The 22,722-nt window shown below is 42.9% G+C and overlaps 2 protein-coding genes and 1 long non-coding RNA gene across 5 annotated transcripts in view; 1 reads left to right on the forward strand and 2 right to left on the reverse strand.

Moving 5' to 3' along the window:
• The window catches only part of LOC108165771 (uncharacterized), a 42,797-nt gene extending 23,777 nt beyond the window's left edge, over positions 1-19,020 (reverse strand). For all 3 annotated transcript variants that reach the window (XR_014085569.1, XR_014085570.1, XR_014085568.1), the window contains exon 1: positions 18,301-19,020. This is a non-coding gene — a long non-coding RNA (uncharacterized LOC108165771). The remainder of the gene's footprint in view (positions 1-18,300) is intronic.
• LOC145549794 (uncharacterized) lies at positions 3,574-6,696 on the reverse strand. The gene is made up of 2 exons (XM_081602633.1): positions 5,029-6,696; positions 3,574-4,848 (listed from the first exon to the last, which is right to left on the reverse strand). Exons 1-2 carry the CDS (start codon positions 6,208-6,210, stop codon positions 4,291-4,293), a joined length of 1,740 nt encoding a protein of 579 aa, XP_081458759.1. The 5' UTR covers positions 6,211-6,696; the 3' UTR covers positions 3,574-4,290.
• On the forward strand, positions 9,960-20,879 carry LOC103457460 (cell migration-inducing and hyaluronan-binding protein-like). Its single transcript, XM_008397598.2, has 6 exons — positions 9,960-10,032; positions 10,129-10,158; positions 10,299-10,470; positions 15,266-15,369; positions 15,472-15,646; positions 16,367-20,879. Exons 3-6 carry the CDS (start codon positions 10,349-10,351, stop codon positions 16,461-16,463), a joined length of 498 nt encoding a protein of 165 aa, XP_008395820.1. The 5' UTR covers positions 9,960-10,032; positions 10,129-10,158; positions 10,299-10,348; the 3' UTR covers positions 16,464-20,879.
• The last annotated feature ends 1,843 nt before the right edge of the window (positions 20,880-22,722 follow it).

Below are 22,722 nucleotides of genomic sequence, written 5' to 3' on the forward strand. Positions count from 1 at the left end.
GATTTCTTTGCCATTTCCTTATCCTTTTTAGTCATTAACACAAATGAAGTATCTGTTTTGCAGGTGCTGCTGGCTTGTCATTGACATCTCGTCTACTTAAAGTACAGTGAGGAAGGGAATCATAGCTTTGTCTGTCTTTAACAAATGCATTAATTGATTTTTTATTTTACCTGTGGGGAATTAGTCAAAAACAACAAATAATTCAAAGCACACATGCTCTTCTTGGGTTCATCATTCTGCTGTATTCAAATTAAACCTTATTAGATGATAAGTATGACCCTAAAGGATTTACATAATTCAGTTATACTACATTTTTTATCAGAGTTCAGGTTTTTTTTTTTGTTAGTTTATTTAAAAAAAAGAAAAAAACATATGTATGCAAGTTGTGCTATATCGCTCAAAAATGAGCTAATGAGCATGTGATTTTCACTGACTTTCCCTGGAAATCTTTTGAAAAGTGATTAGAGATGACCTGCGATAAACTCAGATAATTTAACATTCATAGCTTGTCTATAGTGAGTCTCATAGTTGAAAATGCTCATCAGAGCTCAGACCAAAAATGGAAGTCAAATGAATATTCTGTAAACTTCAAAGGCAGGATGGGTCACAGCAGAAATCAAGGGAGAAATATGAAACAATTTCAATGTCAGTGGAAATGCCTGGATCACATGAGCCAAACTCATAGTCTGTGAGCCAAATCCAGCCCACCATAGCAGAGCTACCTGATGTGAATACAACTTCAAGATAACAGTTGTGTGATTATATTTAATTTTATTTGTATGATCCAATCAGATTTTATTTGCATGGCACCAAATTAAGTCGTTGTCAGAATATGTTAAACAGTATTCTATTTTAAGATGTATTTAATATGAATTTTCATCAATGAATTCTGCTATACTCAGCCATTTGAAAAGATTCGTGGCCTAGACCTTCACTAGGACTTAATAATCTGACTTATCAGAAAAGAAAGGACTCGGTCAGAGAGATGACCAGAGATCAATTGTTTCCTTGTGGAGCAAGGAGAACTATCAAGGTCAGCCATTTCTAATGCGTTCCACCCCATAATTCATGGTACAGTATAGGCCAACTAAAGCAACCCACTGGATTTAGACAATGAGCTGTTTGGGATTGTCAAAACAGGTGAAACAAAACAGGTGAAACAAAACCGATCTTTTACATTTCTACAAGTTTTGGCCTAAACTGGCAGCATAATCACAGGCACTCATTACCTGCTCTGCTCATTACCTCACTAACACCTTCCCTACTGTGAACCATGGGAACTCCATCATTTTTACATTTTTCTTTGGCAGAGACCACGCAGGAGGTGAAATGACAACAGCTAAATAGAGAAATTCTTCAACAACCCGTTTTAGAGAGCTCAACTCGGCAGTTGATCCACCAACATTCAAGTTCAGCTCAGTTTAAGTAAAAAGAAAAAACATACTCTGTTTATGCCAAAGAAAATTTTAAATATTGTCCTAACTCATACCACTCAAGTACCTTCAGAGAGTTGTTGTGAAGGAGGAAGAGCCAGAAATGTTTCATAGGGGCGGCCAAGTTGGGACAGTTGATTAAAGTGGCTCTGATCCGGAGCCACTTTGGAGCACAACATCCATGTTTTCAAAATAACTCACAAAAGACCAAATTATTTATGTGAAGGCCTTGCTATATTAACAAATATAGAAGCTTAATGATATTATTAGTGCTGCCACCACCTGTTTTGGAGGGGAACTGCATGTTCAAAAGGTTTGTTGTCCTGGTGCTTTATCACCCTACACAGGAACAACCAATCACTTGGCAGGCGTCGGTGCAGGTATGACGATTGCCAAACACATATCCTATCAATGGACATGTTCTACTGAACTGCTAACCAAGCCAAACAAAGGCCAATCACTAAAGTACTTGGTGAAAATATATGTGTGCACAGGAAGAATAACTTATAATATTTTTACCAATCTTACATTTATTTCAAGTTTTATCATGTATCTATCTGTGATGTGATTGCTGTGAAACACTGTGGTCAGCTGAGGTTGTTGTAAATGTGCTGTATAAATAAACTTTGACTTTGAAAATTACCTCTACTATTCAGGAATATCTTTGGAAATTCTTTTAGGCCTATTCAGATCTGGCACCCACTAACATTGACGTAATCATTCAAAAGTGAATGCACTCAGAATGGACTAAAAGCATCTTTTAGCAGGCCGTCTTTGGATGTAATCTGGGACACATTTAGTTTTATGAGTTTTGCCAGCTGAACACTATCCCTCCTGGGACACTCTGAAATGCCACAGACAGAGTTGACACGGCTCTCATCAACCAGAAGAGTTATTATTGGACATTTTCTTATTAATAGAATTGAGCATTGCTGCTGAAATCGGACTAGTTTAAATAAAATGAAGCAAATGTCACAACTTGACATTAACCAAAAAACCATTACTGTTTAGACTTTACCTTGACTAACACAAAGTTATCAAGTTTTTAAAGTGCAATCAGTAATACTTTTATAACAAATTTATAACGTAATGATTTATTGGTTAATTTCAAGTTGTCATAACAACAACATTTTGAATAATGTCAACTACAAAGTCATACTTTGTATTATAAGTGTCGTAATTTACCGAATGACACTTTATGACTGTTGTCATAAATATTCATGAAGGCTTATTCATGTTCATGATAGGTGTTATGTCATGTTTATGACAGTGTCATGACAGTCTTATGCATACCCCTTCAAATAAAGTGTTACCGATGAGTTTTTGAGTGTGAAGAGTGAGAAGTTTCCCCCCACCCACCACCACCTCTCTAGGTGACATTTCCCGTATTCTCAAACTCAAAGCTTGACATGTATGGGGCAACGTGAGAGTTCATCTATTAAACTGACTGAAGATGAATACATAAACTAAAAGCTATTAGATATTTTTAATGAGCGTATTTGTGAGCCTGCCTCTTTTTATTAAATTGAAAATAATTTCAGATTTCTTCAGGTTAACTTAGAAAGCGAGTTATTATTACAGGTTAGTTTTCTAAACTACAAAAAAGTAACTGTTAGGGAAGCTCAAAAATGAAAAATTGGACTGATATTGATATCTGATAGTAACACTGCTGTTGTGCCAGATTTACCAATACTTTATTTTGTATTTTTTTTATACGATTACTTGATTAATTGTGAGAAGAATCGATGGATTACTCGACTGCTAAAATATTTGTTTACAACAGCCCTAATTATATAAATAAAATAGCATATCTGGGGGGGTCGGGGGGATTAACATCTCTCCTTCGCCCCCCCTCCTTCTACAGCCAGACCTCTTCCCCCTTCTTGCAATACGCTGTCCGTTAATCCGTCCCCCCCAGCTCTCAACGGTACGCTAGACCCCCCCACCGTCTTCGCCCCCTCGCACTTCTAATGGTACGCTAGCCAACCCTCAATGTCTCTCCTTCGTCGCTTCCCCCTACCCTCACCCTCTCATCCCCCCTAACAATACATCAGCCCCCCACAGTCCGCCCCCCACCTTCTCTCCTTCTTCTTCGAACCCCTTCCAACTAAACTCTAGCCCCCCCAGTCTGCCACCGTTCCCTTGGCCCCCCATTGTGACTCTTCAGTAGGCTCTACCCACCTCGCTCTGACTAAGTTTCCAGTATTCTCAGACCCAAAACTTGTAAGCACTCTAAAGGCCATAATCATCCACTCCTGTGAGTTGTGAAGTTCTGCTGAGGAAACGTATCCAGTCTTGACACTTCTGAAAATGTGTCTCTACGTTGGTGAGAAAAAATCGTGGAAACATCGTTAGGCATGAGGACTCTGAGGCCGGTCCTGACTGGGAAACTGGTCCTGACTAGGAGACTGGTCCTGACCCGGAGACAGGTTCTGACCCGGAGGAAGGTCCTGTCTTGTAGGCAGATCCTGACTCAGAGACAGGTCCTGACTCTGAGGTCTATCCTGACTCGGAGGCAGGTCCTGACCCAAAGACAGGTCCTGACCCGGAGGCAGGTCCTGACTCGGAGACAGGTCCTGACTCTGAGGTCTATCCTGACAAGGAGGCAGGTCCTGTTTTGGAGGCATGTCCTGTCTTGAGGCAGGTCCTAACTCGGGGGCAAGTCCTGACCCGGAGGCAGGTCCTGTCTCGTAGGTAGGTCCTGACCCGGAGGCAGGTCCTGTTTCTTGGCAGGTCCTGACCTGGAGGAAGGTCCTGTCTCGGAGGCAGGTCCTGACCCGAAGACAGGTCCTGACCTGGAGACAGGTCCTGACCCAGAGGCAGGTCCTGACTCGGAGGTAGGTCCTGACTCGGAGGTCTATCCTGACTCGGAGGCAGGTCCTGACCCGGAGGCATGTCCTGACACGGAGGCAGGTCCTGACTTGGAAGCAGGTTCTGTCCCAGGGGTCTGTCCTGACTCGGAAGCAGGTCCTGACTCGGAGGCAGGTCCTGACTCGGAGATAGGTCCTGACTCGGAGGTAGGTCTTGACCCGGAGGCAGGTCCTGACCCGGAAGAAGGTCCTGTCTCGTAGGCAGGTCCTGACTCGGAGGAAGGTCCTGACTCGGAGGCAGGTCCTGACTTGGAGGAAGGTCCTGACTTGGAGGCAGGTCCTGACTCGGAAGCAGGTCTTGACTCAGAAGCAGGCCCTGACTCGGAAGCAGGTCCTGTCCCAGCGGTCTGTCCTGACTCGGAAGCAGGTCCTGACTTGGAGGAAGGTCCTGACTCGGAGGCAGGTCCTGACTCGGAAACAGGTCTTGACTCAGAAGCAGGCCCTGACTCGGAAGCAGGTCCTGACTCGGAGGAAGGTCCTGACTCGGAAGCAGGTCCTGACTCGGAGGAAGGTCCTGACTCGGAAGCAGGTCCTGTCTCAGTCGTCTATCCTGACTTGGAAGCAGGTCCTAACTCGGAGGAAGGCCTGGACTCGGAGGAAGATCCTGTCTTAGAGGCAGGTCCTGACTTGGAGGCAGGTCCAGACTCAAAGGAAGGTCCTGTCTCAGCGGCAGGTCCTGTCTCGGAGGCAGATCCTGACCCGGAGGCACGTCCTGTCTTGGAGGCAGGTCCTGACTCGGAGGCAGGTCCTGTCTCGGAGGAAGGTCCTGGCTCGGAGGCAGGTCCTGTCTCGGAGGAAGGTCCTGGCTCGGAGGCAGGTCCTGTCTCGGAGAAAGACCTGACCTCTGAGTGGACCAAACTGAGATGCCCAGAGGGTTCTTGCCTCTCTACTACGTCCGAAGCGTCTGCACAACACGCAGCCTGTTTGATGCATCTCCATGCCTTTTTAAGAAAGTTTTCTTGGAGATTGATTTTCCTCGGTCGTGCCAGGTTCCGTCTAAAGCTCTGTACAACCTTGTAAATAACTATTGGGTTGTCACTTCTTATCATCTTGAAGAGCAGTTCTCTAACTGCATCTTCATTGCCCCAGAGAAGTTGCAAAATGTCTCGGCAGAGTTTTCTTTCCATATCCTCAAAAAAAACAAAATCTATGTCCTTTACTTCATTCCAGATTTTTGGAGCAAGCTTTCTCTGGACAGGTTCGGTGTGCTTCATTTTGTAAGCCGCATAGGTAGATCTGTTACTAGACTTATAAATCAATCTCCAAAGGATGTTTTCCACCATAATTCTCCTTTCGTCTTTGGTTCCACGTCTGAAACCCATCCTGTTTGCATCCCTCAAAAATTGTTCAGGGTCCATGGCTGCCTGAGTATAATCCTCACCCAGGCAGTTTTCATCTGAGTACAAGTCCTCAGTAGGAAAAAATGTCTTTCGGATCTTTCTTTTTGTAGACGTTAAAATTTTCCTTTTAGCAACAGGATTCTCCAGGTGCTTTTTGAATTTTTCCACAATTACTTCATGTCCTTCAGGGTAATCCAGTAGTGCAATTAAATGCAGTCCAGAGGCAAAGTGGAATGCATCTCTCGCAATACTTTGGAAAATCCGTTCACCAAGCTCTTCTGACATCTCGGAGAGTTCGTCCACGTTTAATTTTCCAGTTTTTCTCAAAAGCAAGATCAAAATTTTGCTATGTTGTTCCTGAAATGTTTGTCTGACAAGATGCAGAGTTGGTCCATCTGCAGCCTTTGCAATCACTTCCCACAGAAGTTCACTGAGAAAGTTTCTCTTCTTGTAATCTGGGCTTCTTTGACCAGGATGAACTTTGTTGGAAAATGTTTTTTTCACTTTTGTCCAAAAAGAGACCTTAGGCCTCACATCCATTTCCCTCTGTGGGCTTTCGTCGTTCATCTTTATTGAGCTGAGCCTGAAACTTCCAAATGAATTTAGTGTTAACTGATTTGTGTTAACTTGTGTTACAGAGAATTAACTGATCAGTTGGTGATGTCATGGACTCTATGACATCACAAAGTCATCCTTAGAAGGGACTCATGACACAGACATCATTTGAAGTCATGCTGATGACATCATTGTCAGCAGCATGGCAACCGTTGCTAGGGCTAATAATAGTACGAAGTGAGCATGCGCTATGAAGAACAATAGAATTTGTGGGCACTAAATGCATTATTCCCACAAGTCTGAACTGGCACTGATCTGTGCAGCTTCGCTGGAACAGGGGTGGCCAGGGAACCATTGGCTTTGGGCCAATGGGTAGGGCACTTTACTGCTTTACCCAAGTAAAAAAAAAGTATGCTTTAGTATACTCAATTTTAACATACTTTAGCATACTTTGATTGATGTACTTAAACTGTACTATTTTGGAACAACTTTTTTTGTGCTTAGTATACTTTAGTAGTATTTAAAAGGTATTAAATTACAACTTTTAGTATACTTTAGTATACTCAACGTACTTTTTTGGAACAACTTAAAGTTGTACTTAGTATACTTTAAGTATACTTTTTTTATGTAGTATTCAAGAGAAATATTCCAAAAATATTCCATATTGAGTGTACTAATTCTATCATAGAATTATATTAAAAATATACTTTTAATATACTACTAATATATTAGTAATGTATATAAATTACACTTAATTTTTATTTTTGATTTACTGCTATTGCTAGTGTAGCAGCGTTCTGCCGACTGAAGTGTGATATTGTGAAACATCTTAAGTTCTTGCTCTCATGCTGCTTATGCCAGACCATAGACTGTATTAAGACTTTTTTTGGGCTAAGTGTTCCCCACTTAAATGTGGCACAGACAAAAATATCTGAAACTAATTTAGTTAGCCCACATAACTTGATTTATTGCAGAGATTTGAATATTAAGGACAGGCAAGGAAAGTTCGCAAAAGTGAAATAAACAGATAAGACTGCAAGAAAAAAAACCTGTAATTCAACATTTTTATTCTTTCTAATTTATTGTAAAGCTATTTTGGATTATTTACATGAACTGGTCAGTGCATCCCTATATTTCTATTGATGGAAATGACATAAGTACTCATATATTGAGTTTTTTTTTTTGATTAATGATTGGTATTTAAAATTTGTATATATCTTACAGCAGCTACTATAGGATTTTTTTTCTTTTATCAGTGGACATGTGTACTGAATCAATATATGAGAATTTATGAAAAAATGCTCACTAAGACTTATATTTTTGCATATTCTGGAATACAGAGAAGTTTAATTCTTTTCAGGATATCTTGCATGTATGAACAATATTGCAACAGGTTTAAAAGGACCGGCAGTAAATGACTTGACAGTCATGACCAGTCATTTCTACTCAAACTCAGCCAAATGTAACTTGGTGCCAATAAATGCCCTCCGTAATTTAGACTTGGAGGCTCAAGGGTGGCTAAATTACTATCTTGAACTGCATATTGCCCCAACCCCACAATTCCTTTGTCTGCAGAAGAGTCATCTGTTGACCCAGAGCAGAAAATTGAGCAGTCCATACATATTATTGTGACAATTGCAAACAATCCTTAACCGGACAGGGAGAAACGAGCTCTCAATATAAGAGTCGCATTTTCCCCTGTGGCATGTTGAACTACTGGGATTTTCCGCTCATCTTTGTTATCTACATATAAAGAGAAAATACAAACATAAAACACAACACCACTTAAAAACATATTGGACCCTATTTGTTTGAAACACCAAGAATTCTATACAATATTTTTGTATTTGATGGAATGATGGAAGAGAGATAAAGAGGAAATAAAAGACAACCAGTACTTTTCAAAAATGATTAGTTTGGTTCTTAATGCATTGTATTGGCAAGTGGGGTGCTGATCATGGCAATCATAAATACGTAAACATGTGATTAATTAAAAAAAATGTACAATGATGAAGAATTGTTTCTTTCATTGTAGTTAATTTATTGCATTTCTTTTGTTTGGTGATCAAACTGCTCAGCCTTAAGGGCCGATGTCCTGCATGTCCCCTCCAGAACTGAGTGACATGATAAGGAGGTATTCCAGCTATTTGAATCAGCATTTCTTAGAGCAGTTACATATCTTCAACACACAGGCACTGGCCCTTCAGCTCTGAAGTTTGACTTTTGGTAACTGCTGCTTTACCGACACTTGACCTTTCTGGTAAATAGAGCCTCTATAACCTGTTTGTACGTCCTGTGGGATAAAAGATGCATGCTTTCTTCAGGCGCAGCCATTCATCCTGGTTGAAACATCCCACAAGCAAAATAAAAGTGACCAATAAAACGTGTTAGACCTGCAAATCCATTTTCCAGGCTTTGTGTTGTTTTTGTTTACTGGGATGCAAAAATTTGGCTAAGTGATCCAGTTGCATATTTTCAGTCGTTAGATGGAGGCATGGGCAGAGTGTGGATAATATAAAAATGTGGAGAGCACAACAGCTGCATCCTTCTGCTAGAAAGTCCTGAGGTGAGGCTCGTGCTTGTCGAGTAAAATATCTGTCCTTGAGACATTACTTTGTAATTTTTATTTTTTATTTTTATGAAAATCTTTTTATCTTTCTTTAACAGAAGAGGAGAAACTTCATCTGCTGCCATGATAAAAGTGGTAATTTGTAACTTCTTAGGCAGCAATTTTAAACATTTTATGCAAAAATATGCACATTCAAATCTGATGCTTTATTTTGTTCTAGATTGGTCTTGCAGCTCTGGCTGGAATGATCTGCGGTAAGTTCATCCTGCTAATGAACATTCTGTTTTGTCAGGTTGACTAATTGCAGACCATGGCATAATTTTTCTTTTTTTAGGATCATGGGCTCAGGAAGAAGTATTCAGTAAGAGTCTTCTACTTAAGTTGAATTTAGTCGACATGAATGACCTTTCATTATATACTATAATGTACAGTTAATCCCAAAGGTACTCATATCTGTCGCAGATTAAGGCTTAAAAACATTCACATGAAAAATCTTTACTTCGTATCAAAGAAGTCAGAGCCCTTTTTTAATTGCCAAAAAGCTTCTTTTTTTTTGCATGCTTCCACTGGTATCTTTAGACATTCACATATTGAGATGTGCTCCATGTCTTTGAAGTTGGAGGGCCCCCCCTTGCCCATCCTCCTAATCTTTAGCTCCCTTGCACAAATTCTTTATCATATTCAAGTCTGACAGGAGCACGCTGCAATTATTTCTTACAGTCAGAAGAAACATATGGATAAAATTAAAAGATATCTAGAAACCCAAACCTGCCAGGAATAGTAATAATTGTGAGCTGCGCTGTAGTTTTACACAGTAAACTAATGGTGTGACGTGTTTCTGTGTTTTGTCCCTTAGACTTCACGTCTCCACTTATCCCAAGTGAGTTCCTAATTTCTAATCAATTTGAAATCTAAAGCACACATTTGTGGTATTTATAATACAGCAGTTGAATTTAACTCATACATAGACAGCACATCGACATATTTAGATTACTTTTTATTTTCTTTAAACCACAAATATGTTTTTATTATGCTCATTAAAATTATGTTTTTCTCTTTTTTCTTTTGCCTAATGAAAATCCCGTCAGATCCACAAGGTTAGACTTTATTTGTTTTTATTTGAACATTTTAAAAACAAGATAAATATGTTATTTTTGTCATTCAGATTGACCGCTACATTTATTTTTGAAATAATATTTTCGTTTGCTAAAATACATACTCTTCTCCTGTTTCTTGTCTCATAGACCTTAATCCACTTATAGAAGGTCAGATTTTAATTTGAGATCACTTTGACATTTAAACATAATTTATTTTACAGATAGAAACTGACGCTCTCTGCTTTCTTTTTAAAATCTGTTTAGGAGTTCGGTGCCATCATCCCACCGACCTTCGTAAGAAGAATCCACTTTTTGTTTTCTTAGAACTATCAGTTTCACCTGGACTTATATTTTAGTGATCTTGACACCTTTATAAGCTGCAAATCCATCTGCAAAGTTAATTTGACGTTTTTTATTTGTTTATTTGTTTTCAGAGTGCTGGACCCAGTGGTTTGAGACTGATAATCCCTCAAGTCATGAAGACATGGAAAATCTTGCCAAAATTGTCCGAAAGCATCCTGGACAGATCTGCCCGGACCCAATAGATATAGAAGCTAGGACACTGTCTGGTCTAACTCCAGAAGAAGCAGGAGACATAATTCAAATGTAAGTTTCACAAACATGGAAGTTTCATGGAAGTGAATTGAATAAAATAGCCCTTATTAGTTAACCCTTGCTTAAATGATGAGGTTTGTCACTTATTTATTTTTCTATCTTTGTGACACACGTCCTGTACAAATCATCTGAAAAACAAACAATTATGTTAGAGAAATCGTCCCATCAAATAAAAGCAGTGGATCACATTTAAATTAGAATTTGTTAAACCACCTTTTGATTCCATTTCATTAATCTAATACAATTACTGAAACTTATTGTTACGGCTTCAAAACATTTCCCATCTGTATAGAAGCTAGTCACATTTTTGCTCCAAAGTGGCTTTGCCCAGTTATTCCACACAAATCCTGAGGGGAATGGTGAGCTTTTCTTTAAACTCTGAACTTTAGCTCTTTCCTTCAATTTGTATTGGATCCAGTTCTCTGACTCTGATCTCCATTTGGTTTCCTTTGGCTTGGATTGATTGTCTTGGTTTAAAATAAAAGAGAGACCTATCAGGGAGCGGTGTTTAACCGGTGAGTGAAGACGCAGGCAGGACCCAGGATGTAGCGGTAAATGATGAATTTAATGATAAGGACTTCTCAAAAGGAACAACAGGGAGACAGCACGAGGAAACTGATAGCACGGAGAAGGTGACATCAACCAACAAGGAATAGACATTCAGTAGACAAACTATGACAAGCGATAGACAAGGACCCGACGAAGAATACAGACAACAGGGGAGACTAAATACACACGGGGCAATCACGGGAACGAGACACACCTGGGAGACAATCAACGGGGAAAGACGCAGAGACAGGACCAACAGGGAACAGAATCACACAGAAACTAGAAAATAAACACATAGAACCACGGATCATGACAGTACCCCCTCCTCAAGGGGCGACTACCAGGCGCCCAACAAAAAGAGTCCAAAAAACAAAAAACAACCCAACAGGGTGGGCGGAGGGGCGACGGCAGGAGGGCCAGAGTCCAGAAACAAAAACCAGATCCCAACAGGGTGGGCGGAGGGGCGACGGTAGGAGGGCCAGAGTCCAGAAAAACAAAAAACAAATCCAAAACGAAATAAGCACCGCAAAACCCTCCGGGGGCCGACCACGGCACAGGAGGCAGACCTCTCGTGGGAGGTCCGGCGGGCGGCGACGCAGGAGGCGGAGCTTGAGCCGCGGTGGGCGGCGACGCAGGAGGCGGAGCTTGAGCCGCGGTGGGCGGCGACGCAGGAGGCGGAGCTTGAGCCGCGGTGGGCGGCGACGCAGGAGGCGGAGCTTGAGCCGCGGTGGGCGGCGACGCAGGAGGCGGAGCTTGAGCCGCGGTGGGCGGCGACGCAGGAGGCGGAGCTTGAGCCGCGGTGGGCGGCGACGCTGGAGGCGGAGCTTGAGCCGCGGTGGGCGGCGACGCTGGAGGCGGAGCTTGAGCCGCGGTGGGCGGCGACGCTGGAGGCGGAGCTTGAGCCGCGGTGGGCGGCGACGCTGGAGGCGGAGCTTGTGCCGCGGTGGGCCGGTCGGAGCGCCGGCTGCTGCAGGCGCTGGAGACTGGGGTCCGGGCGGAGCAGAGACCGTGGGCTCGGGCGGAGCAGAGGCCGTGGGCTCGGGCGGAGCAGAGGCCGTGGGCTCGGGCGGAGCAGAGGCCGTGGGCTCGGGCGGAGCAGAGGCCGGGAAACCGGCAGGACGGCCGGGCGGAGCAGAGGCCGGGAAACCGGCAGGACGGCCGGGCGGAGCAGAGGCCGGGAAACCGGCAGGACGGCCGGGCGGAGTCTCGGGCGGAGCCGAGGCTGTGGAACCGGCAGGACGGCCGGCTGGATTCTCGGGAGGTTCACCGGGGAGCTGCTCACCGGCAGCGGACTCGGAGAGCTCAGGCGGAGCGCCGGCTGCTCCGGGCGCTGGGAGCTCTGGCGGAGCGCCATCTGCTGCGGGCGCTGGGAGCTCTGGCGGAGCGCCGGCTGCTGCGGGCGCTGGGAGCTCTGGAGCTGGGAGCTCTGGCGGAGCGCCGGCTGCTGCGGGCGCTGGGAGCTCGGGAAGGACACTAGGGAACTCGGGAAGGACGCTAGGGGACTCGGGAAGGGCGCTAGGAAGCTCTGGGAGGACGCTAGGGGACTCGAGAAGGACGCTAGGATGCTCTGGAGGGACACTAGGGGACTCTGGAGGGACACTAGGGGACTCTGGAGGGACACTAGGGGACTCTGGAGGGACACTAGGGGACTCTGGAGGGACACTAGGGGACTCTGGAGGGACACTAGGGGACTCTGGAGGGACACTAGGGGACTCTGGAGGGACACTAGGGGACTCTGGAGGGACACTAGGGGACTCTGGAGGGAACTGTACACCGGCAGCGGACTCCGGCGGCTGCTCACCGGCAGCGGGCACGGGAAACTCCGGTGGTCGAGGGCGGTGACGACGTCGATGCTCCGGGACCGGGACCTCCGGTGGCCCAGAGCGATGGTGACGCCAGTGCCCAGTGACCGGGACCTCCGGCGGCTCAGAGCGCTGGTGATTCCAGCGCCCAGGGGCCGGGACCTCCAGCGGTTTTGGGCGCTCGTGGCGACGTGGTCCCACACCTGGGGGCAGTACGCCAAACGTGCTGCCCACCAGGGACTCAGCTTGTCGTCGCGTCGGTGACTTGGGTGCCTAGGGACCGGGACCTCCGGCGGCTCAGAGCGCTGGTGATTCCAGCGCCCAGGGGCCGGGACCTCCAGCGGTTTTGGGCGCTCGTGGCGACGTGGTCCCACACCTGGGGGGCAGTATGCCATAGCTTCCTCACCGTTCGTTTGGTCGGGTCCTTCTGTCACGGAGCGGTGTTTAACCGGTGAGTGAAGACGCAGGCAGGACCCAGGATGTAGCGGTAAATGATGAATTTAATGATAAGGACTTCTCAAAAGGAACAACAGGGAGACAGCACGAGGAAACTGATAGCACGGAGAAGGTGACATCAACCAACAAGGAATAGACATTCAGTAGACAAACTATGACAAGCGATAGACAAGGACCCGACGAAGAATACAGACAACAGGGGAGACTAAATACACACGGGGCAATCACGGGAACGAGACACACCTGGGAGACAATCAACGGGGAAAGACGCAGAGACAGGACTAACAGGGAACAGGATCACATAGAAACTAGAAAATAAACACATAGAAACACGGATCATGACAAGACCTTTACTTTCATGTTCTCCTCTGGAATGTCCTGGCTAAATTTCTCCATTAATTCTCATGTCATATGAACTTACTAATTCCAAGTCCATTTGGAGACGTGAGTTGTATCCGAATCTTGGACAACTCTTTCAATTAAATCGCTAAAGCTAATTTAGGATTTAATGCTGTCCTGTCCCCTTCTGTGTTACGGCCTGAACTGAAACATTCAAAAATGTAGAAGTATGTCTGTAATCCATCCCCATCAGGGTTTTCAACAATAAGGTTGCAAAGCTCTTGTGAGAGCTGTTTTTTTCTATCTATTCTTGAGTGAAACGTTGGTAATTAGGAATCTTCTCAGACCACCAGCAGATACTCAAAAAGCAGCAGACATTAACTTGCGCTGATGAGGCGGTTGCTTTCTAAATTCTAACAAACTTTTTGTGATTTTCTTGGCTTTATGTTTTCTTTTTGCTCTTCTTTGTATTCATGTCTCAAATACTTATTTCTTGTGTCATTCCACTTTTATTACAAATAATCCATGAGCTAATTTGTGTTGGGTTTTCTGTTTGTCTGAATTACTTGTGAGTTTTCAATCAATATGCTAACTAGATATATATTCACAAAGAGAGATTTCTATGTGTAGTGTCTAATGGCACTACATATGTAAAAAATAGATATATTTATTTATAGAGGCCTTTATAAAGGGCCTTTACATTTCTGAGCCAGTCTTTCGATGAGAGTGAGTGAAAAAGGTAAAGAGTGTCTGAATGTGCTTAAAGGCAGTTGAAGGTATAGATCGCTGCAGTTGAAGGCTGTACTAAATGTAGCTGGAGCTTTATGTTTAGAGGTAACAAAGCCAAATATGTGAAGCTGCGTGAGCTGTTTATACTTTTGAGTCCTTTTACAATTCAACTTTCAGATTCTCCCCAGGTAGTGTGCACCGATCTGCAACATGAGCTTGTTTGAAATAAAATCATTCTTTACTCAGAAAGGTGTGTGTGTGTGTCTGAGAGTTTTTGCACAGAGGCGTTTGTAAAGGCGACAAATCCCAGTAAATACACTCCTTGCTTGCTCCATACTTATTGTTCCTGCTGCACATTGCAACATTTTCATGTGTCTTTCATACGCTTCCACCCCCCCCCCTTTTTGCATCACTAACGTAATTTATTTTTCTTCTCTTTCAACTTTTCCCTCCAGCAGCTGCCTCGTAGGTGAATCACGGGTCTCCATTTGGTCCTGTCCTCTGTCTCCACTAAACTTACTCCAACTAACTTCATGTAATCTTTCACCAAATCCACAAATCTCCTGTTCGGTCTTCCTCTCAGCTTCCTGACCTGTGGCTCAAACCTCGGGATCCTTCTACAGATCTAATCATTGTCTCTCCTCTGAACATGTTCAAACCATTTCAGCCTGGCTTCTCTAGCTTTATCCCCAAAACATCTCACATGAAATGTCTCTCTGATGTAATTATTCGCGATCCTTCGTCACTCTCAAAGAGAACCGCGACATGTTGAGCTCTGCAAGCTCTAGTTTTGTCTATAAACCATAAAACGTTGCTGCTCTCATCACTTTTCATGTGCACTAATTAGTGATGTTTCTACACTAACTGTTAAGTTTATTTTATAAGTGTCTTTTTTTTTTTTTTTTTTACAGAACTGGCAGGGGATTCATCTGCAGAAAGAGAAACCGACCTGACAGGCAGTGTGAGGATTATAAGGTTCGCTTCAGCTGCCCTCTTCCTTACTGTGGTGACATAGGTAACGAAAAGTAACTTTTATGCTATTAAGAGAAATATACTTTTTTTTTTTTTATTCTTTTACAAAAATTCCAATTAGAATAGAGCGTGCATTTTCTTGCAGTGTGCTGGACCAACTGGTATGCCAGAGATGACCCCTCTGTAACCAGTGAGTGGGAGACTCTGGAGGATCTGCAAAGTGAAAACCCAGGAGAAATTTGCCAAGAGCCTGTGTACATCCAGACTGTTAGCACCCACACCTTGTCCCCGGCTAGCTACACAGGGGAGAACTTCTTTGTGTAAGTTCCCTTTGAAAATAAGCATTCACACAGAACATCCTCCTTCCACCAACAACAACAGTAGACTTGTAGGGTATGCAGCCTTTCTTGTTTGCATTTTTAATTTTTTATTTTTTGCACGATCCAAAGAATAAACAAAACACAACCTGTTAAAGACAGTTGGCATGTGAATAACTATGACTAGGAGATTTTGATCGAATTCTCTGAAACATGAACAAATGTGCGTATGTCTAAAATGTTAACAGTACAAACGTTGGCAAAGCTAGAATCTAACACTACTATACCTACTAAGTTTTTATCCTTTGTAGGTTTAAGAGACACTTTGGAACCAGTCTATGATGTCACTAGCTAAACCTTAAGTAGATCCCCTAGAGCAGCTAACGCTGTAAATAGATTCCCAGTCCATCTCTGGCACATCAAGAGCACACAGGATACACAAGTTTTATTTTATTTTATTTTTTCACAGGGTGTTTAGTGAGCTCTCTTCAGGTTCTCCTGCTTCCGCCCACAGTTAAAAAGTCTGACTGTTAATTAATCATGTCCATGTCAAAGTTGGAGCTTGCAATAACTACTTTTCAAAATTGGACAAATGTCTTCAAGTACTGATCTAGGTTTTTTTGGAACATCCCTATCTAGACATAAAGAATTGTTGACTCTATTTCTAAGCCATCTTGTGCCATCCTCACTTTCTCTGAACCGTTTTTTTTTTTTTTTTTCCAGCTGCAATGAAGCAGCAGGTTTGATTTGCCGTCAAAAGGACCAAATGCCTGGGACCTGCAGGGACCACAAGATTCGGTTTGGATGTCCTTGCAGATAATGAGTCACGACTCTACCAAAACGAGAAAGGCAAAAGGAGGGAAACAGAAATTAAAAGAAAGAAAACATGTCTGTTTGTATCTAAGAAAAACAAATGACTTTGTGTTGATGAGTAATTTTGTAATTTTGAACTTAAGCAGAAGATCTTCCAGTTTTCTCTGACAAAAAATGTAAAGAAAAAAAAAAAGCCCTTCTCTGCCATGTTGTTTTTTCCCTCAAGCTATTTGTGGTCTAACGGTGCGGGAATATAGTCTAACTGCAAATAAAATGCATATTAAAAGCAAACCCCGGCTTGTGTGCAGGTTTCTGCAGTTCACTGACAACAGGATTAAAGTAGAGATGCGCCAACAGATCAATAGGACAATTTAACAAAATTATCTTTAACCCTGGTAAGTGATTATCTGGTGGTAACTAAACATTTGTTTCATAAGTGACAGCACTGTGAGACAAGACTTCTGTGGAATTTGGAGGAAATGCGAAAAGTGAAAGAAACGTCTAGGAGGGAAAACGCATTGCTTCTGTTTAAATCCATTTAGCGGCTACTTTTTTATCGATTTGTGGGCACGTGACGGCAGCATGGCAAGCGATAAAACACACTCCCTCCACCAGTCTGTATTCAGTCGCCAGAAAATTGCACTCGCTTTCTGTTTAGTGGCTAAACTTCTAAGTTGGGGGCGGTAACTCTTCTTCAGCTCAAATGCAGTGACAGCCAGGATGGGATTTGGCCTAATAGAAAAAAAAAAAAAAAAGAATGTGGTGTTAATTGAAAGCACAGAGGAAGAAGATGGCAGATGGAGGAGAAATGAAGAAGAAGAAGATATGGATAAGGAAAGTTTGTTTACTTTCCTTTCCTTTTTCTTACATCTTTTTTTCTGCTTTGCTCTCCTCCGCCTCTCCCTCTTCCTCTACTGTTTGGCCAAGTCCATCGCTGGCTGTCACCCCATTTCAGCTGAAAATTTGGCCAATCAGGTCAATCAGAAGAGTTATCACCCCCAACTGACAAATACACCCACTAAACAGACAGTGAGTGTAACTACTAAGCAAGAACGTACAAGTGGGTGGAGGGAGAGTGTTTTACTGCTTGCTCTGCCTCCAAATAAATGGAAATTTGGCCACAAAATAAGAGCTTAACGCATGAGCTGTTATGATCGATTAATACGCTTTTCGGGTTTGGCAGGAGTGTGACGCCGTGCAGGAACCTTTCTGTTAACATTGTCTGCTCCGAACTTGGGAAGCTTCTGATAAAATCTGGAATCCATTATTGTAATAACAGCAAACCTTTAAAACCTAGCAGTCACTGTTCAATCTTGAACAAGGAGAGAGATGAAGCCGGATAACAGGACAGTGAATATTACAGTAAAATCCATATTGCACATTTGTATACATGCACATTTATACACTACACATATGTGTATATTCTTCAGTCTGATGGTCAAAGCTGACTTCATTCTCACAGTGAACAAGTAGCGTTTTTAAAAGACATGCGTAAACTTTTATAGAAAGAATTCTGCTAGAATTTCCTCAGCATACTGACCCTAATAAGCACATCTAGAGTATGAGCAGCATAATTAAAGTTGTCTTTTTCTTCCCCAGTTAAATTTATTCCCGTTTAGAGCATAATATAGTTTGCTTTCAGAGTAGGGCCAGTGCAATAATAACCGTCCTCTCTGCTCTCCGGCTTAAATAACACCACCGCTATGGTTCGAGCAAAATTGCTCCTGGCGTGAGGCTACACTCGCACATGAGCTTGCACACCCCGGAATGCACTCACACAGTCTCACACACAAGTGCGCATAAACAGCGAGGAGGGCTGGAAAATGCAAGATGATTCCTGCTACCTGAGCGGCTTCAACATTTCCTCGGGAGATGAGTTGTAGCGATAGGTGCCGAGCAGAAAACTCTGCGGCGCGTTGCACAGAATGTGAAATGAGCAGAGGCAACTTTTTTTTTTTTCTGCTTCCTGCTCTTGGAAAAAGCGTGTGTTCTTTGGGTAGCTTGCCAGGCTTGCATTGCATCAACTGTTCTGCGTTTTGGTGCCATTTAGATTTCAGCATCCGTGCCCGCCTTTCGGTGAGGCTTTTGCATGAGAAAGGAAGTACGACGAGTCGGTGAAGGGAGGGAGGCAGAGTGGGTGCAATCTGCCGATCGCCCACACCCCACCACCTCCCCTTCACCTCAGCCAACCTATATCTACGCCGTTACGATAAAACTCAAGAGGCAGACTCTGCCAGTGTGCGGTGGTGAAATAAAATGAAATACACAAATCCGAAGAGCAACAGAAGTGTCGAAGCCTCAGAGCATTATGGCATTCTATTCTCTTCCATTAATCTCCCAATATTCCATGTCTGTGAAGACCTATTTATAGACCAGGACATGATTAAGTGGTTAAGCACTGTGCCACAAAGGGAACCAAGCTCATTTTCTCTTTTACTTCCTCTCTCGGTTTTTTTTTCTCTACCTACATCTCCTTCTCTCTGCCTATTCCTTCATGACTTCAAACACTCTTTTGTATTCTCCATTTTCTCTTTATCCCCTTGTATTCGTAAGCATAAACTACTTTTTCTTTTTTTTTTTTTTCCCAAGTCCAGGCTTACTTATTAGCCGTCAGTGAAAGTCTGTCTCAAAGGGTAGGGATAAGTCCTTAAATTCAATTTTTTCCCCATTAGACAGCTAGACAAAAGGGATTAGCAGAAGTGCTAATTGTGACGAGGATATACAGCATGAATGACAACCTTGACTTAGGAAGATGGAGCTTCCTTCCACCAAGTTTTCATCACTCCGTCAAGCTGGATCAAGACTGAAAGGTGCCCAACGAGTTGGGTACAGAGTAGGAGAATATCCGCAGAGGGAAACCTGCGTGCAAGGTGTCCTTGAGTGGAAGTAGAGCACAGCACAGGGATAAATTGTTAAGCTCATTTTAATGTGCAGAGACATGATTAATGGAGGAGTGGAGTGAAGAGGAGAAAAAGGAAGAGAAAAGAGGAATGACCTCAGCCAGCTCAAGATCGTCCTCTTTAATTTATTTTTTTTCCCTACTCACACCACTGAGGGCATGCATGAGATCAGGTCTCTTCTTTTAGATTCCACACCCAGGCCCTACCAGCTGATCCACCTCCTGGTTTTTTTTTCTTTCGTTAGTCTGTTTTTGTTCTTCCTTTTTTTTTTTTTTTTTTTTGTCGAGGCTTACGTGGCAGCATATTTCTGCAGAGTGGATCTGGCGCAGGGCTTAATGTAAATACTGAGGACTTCCATAACAAGTATTTGTCTATTTAAGGCACTTAAAGGATCTTTGTGAGGAAGAGGAAAAACACGCTCAAAATGTGAATAATCTGATTTTTCATTTTATTTTTTTCTTAGACAGACAGGTCGGGGATATAAGGTTGTAGAGAAACTTAAAGCAGGGTTAGAGTCCAAAACAATATCCCTAGTTTTTAACATTTCAAAGATCAGTGCTCATCTTTAAAGATGAGAAGAGTACAGGGCAACTGCAAGCATCAAGACAAAGGACAATACTTCAGAGGCTGCAAAACAACTGACATTTGGTTGAAGTTTCACCTTCCACCAGGACCGTTCCTCATAAATACAAATTCACAGCAAACCTTTCATATTTGGAATATCAAATCGAAAACCCCTTCTACCATTTCCTTCCATTTACATAATTTTGCATGGCTCCATATGTTTTAATCCACAGCTATTTGCAACCACACAACTACCGCACTATTTAAACATTCCTTTTTATCGGTCCAACACATTTTGCTGCGCCGCCTGGCAGCTGGTAAAAACCCTCTCTGCTGCAGCAGCCAGTACATGTTCCTTGAGCTATTTTTAATAAATCCCTAACCTGGTACTTTTGATCATTCTTAAACCCATGCGTCAAACATGCTTTTAATCGAAAGACACAAATTTAGCGTTTTTATGACATTGTAAATTTGATTCACGGTGGATTATGTGCAAAACGAATGCTTTTCCTTCCATCATTGAGCAGTGGAAAACCAACTTTAAATCCCTCTTACCAGAGCGATAAGAGCCTAAAAAGCTATTAGAGCATGACTCCTGAGAGATGAACAAGACAAAAGATGTGATGCCTTTACGTTTATGGAAGGTGGGAACACTACCAGGCTATTTTCACTCCAACGCGTCATATTAGTTGTGCCAGCTTCTTCCTTCCAGCTGCTCCTGTTCTCTACCTCTTGGGCACATTTTGTTTCTTGTCACACTAGCTGATCCCTCGATTAAAAACATTGAATGCTGAGAGGGTGTTATCCTTGTTCTGAGTTCTTGATCCTCAATGTCTGGGGGTGCCTGCTGGGCCCAGCCGTCCCTTGCTGAAACCGTTGATCCCTGGATCTTTGTGGAAATGATTGCACAACTGGAATGGGTTCTTAAACATGCCAAGTGTGTTTACCTTGCCTAAAACCTCGTGGAGAAAAACAATTTCAGATCCAGACATCAAATGGCTGCAAGGCACTGTTCGACCAGCGTTCCCTACTGACTACTAGAAGCACAGCGGTCTCAATTGAATTTAGCACAGTTTATAAATGTTGCCTCAGTTCACAACAAATGTCAAACATGTCAAATTTAAATCAAGCTCTATAGACTCCAAGTTAGCCATGATAGTCAAGAAATGCAATGCAATACAAACAACAGCTTTGCTAGGAATAAATAGAAACCAAATCAATCACAATGATATGTAGCCAGCCGGACAGACAGACAGACAGACAGACAGACAGACAGACAGACAGGATGTACACAGCATGTAATGGCAATTTGTATAACGTTTTCTTTTCAAGCAAAGCCACCACTGAAATGGCAGCAATCTCACATCATGAGCAAGCAAGTGGAGACAGTGGAGAGGAACCACTCAATTTTAACAAGAAGAAACCTCCAGCGAGGCAGGTTCCATATGGGAAACTTTCTGCCACAACCAGTTGGTTTGTCTTTTCTTAGAAACAAACAAAAAACAAATGAGCTAATAACAAGCATCAGGAGACAGTGTCAATAAAGCTGTAGACAAATCTATTTGTTTCCCATTCACATTGTCCATCCCAATCGCTCCAATTACACTGACTGAAGAGAAAAGTTCATTTGAGGCATCCTTGCAACAAAATGCAAAGCCTAGTGAGTTTCTCTGTTATTCTCCAGTTTGTTTCTCTGCAGGAAAGCCTTTGGCACTCACCAGTCCAATGGGGAAAGTCACTTTTTGCAAGCATTGCCAAGATTTCGACTTGAAGGCCAAACCATGAAGGCAGACAGATGCATCTGTCCACAGTCTCTCTGTTCTTCTCTTGGAAATCTTTCTCTCTTCCCCTCTCTCTCACCCTCTCTCTCTTTAGCTCTCTCTCTCTCTGTCTGTCTCTCTCTCTCTCATATACACACGTACACATGCAAACACAAACATGCGCTGGGGGTTGCTTCCTCATCGTTCACACAGAGAAATGCCCTGTAAGGACATCCTTATCCAGCAAACCAGACTCAGCTGGATCCTCTGCAATAACAACTCCAGCCGTCCACCATCCAATCAACTGGGCTTACTGCTGTGTGGGTGTGTGTGTGTGCGTGTGTGGGTGTGTGTGCATGATGTCTTTTTCTAAGATCTGTAACCACAAGGCACATGGAGTATTTATTTCCCCAACAAAAACAGAGGCATGAACAAGTCATACAAAATGAATATTGAAAAGGAAAATACAATTTATTATAGCTTATTTGTGGTCCGTCGGGTTGGGGGTTCTGATAGGAGAATCCCAGCATCTCATTCAAAAAGAAATTCTTCTGTTGAAATTTTCAATGCATATGCTGAGAGCTATAAATAGAATGAAAACTAATGTGAAAATTTTCTGCGTAGTGACGATTGACTGTGGCGGATTATGTCGCTGGAAAAGTTGAAAACGTTTCGTTGGATGTTTGACTTTACTGTCTGGCAAAATGGGTCAGTTTTTCAGTCCATTAAAAGTTTTAATTATTGTGAACTCAATCCGAAACTTAAACTGCTTTTTCACGTACTCACGTTTAACTTAGTAATGTTGTAATTCACTTGAATTAATCACGTTCTCATTTGCGAAACATTTAAAGTGCTGTATAAAGATATAGAGACAAAATCTTATGAATTTGAAATACACTGCTCAAGAAAAAAACCACTTAAACAACACAATATAACTCCAAGTAAATCAAACTTCTGTGAAATCAAACTGTCCACTTAGGAAGCAACACTGATTGACAACGGGGACCCTCGTCGGGTCAATCAGTGTTGCTTCCTAAGTGGA

Source organism: Poecilia reticulata, chromosome 21, assembly GCF_904066995.2.
Source record: "Poecilia reticulata chromosome 21, P_reticulata-male-v2, whole genome shotgun sequence".
In the NCBI taxonomy this organism is placed as follows: Eukaryota; Metazoa; Chordata; class Actinopteri; order Cyprinodontiformes; family Poeciliidae; genus Poecilia; species Poecilia reticulata.

Excerpts from the sequence above, each read along its gene's own strand:
- LOC145549794 (XM_081602633.1), bottom strand. The coding sequence starts at position 6,210 with ATGAACGACGAAAGCCCACAGAGGGAAATGGATGTGAGGCCTAAGGTC. Across the intron at positions 4,849-5,028 it reads CTGCCTCCGAGTCAGGACCT|ACGACTGAGACAGGACCTGC; the intron begins GCCTCCAAGACA and ends AAGTCAGGATAG.
- LOC103457460 (XM_008397598.2), top strand. The coding sequence starts at position 10,349 with ATGGAAAATCTTGCCAAAATTGTCCGAAAGCATCCTGGACAGATCTGC. Across the intron at positions 15,370-15,471 it reads TCCTTACTGTGGTGACATAG|TGTGCTGGACCAACTGGTAT; the intron begins GTAACGAAAAGT and ends ATTTTCTTGCAG. Across the intron at positions 15,647-16,366 it reads ACAGGGGAGAACTTCTTTGT|CTGCAATGAAGCAGCAGGTT; the intron begins GTAAGTTCCCTT and ends TTTTTTTTCCAG.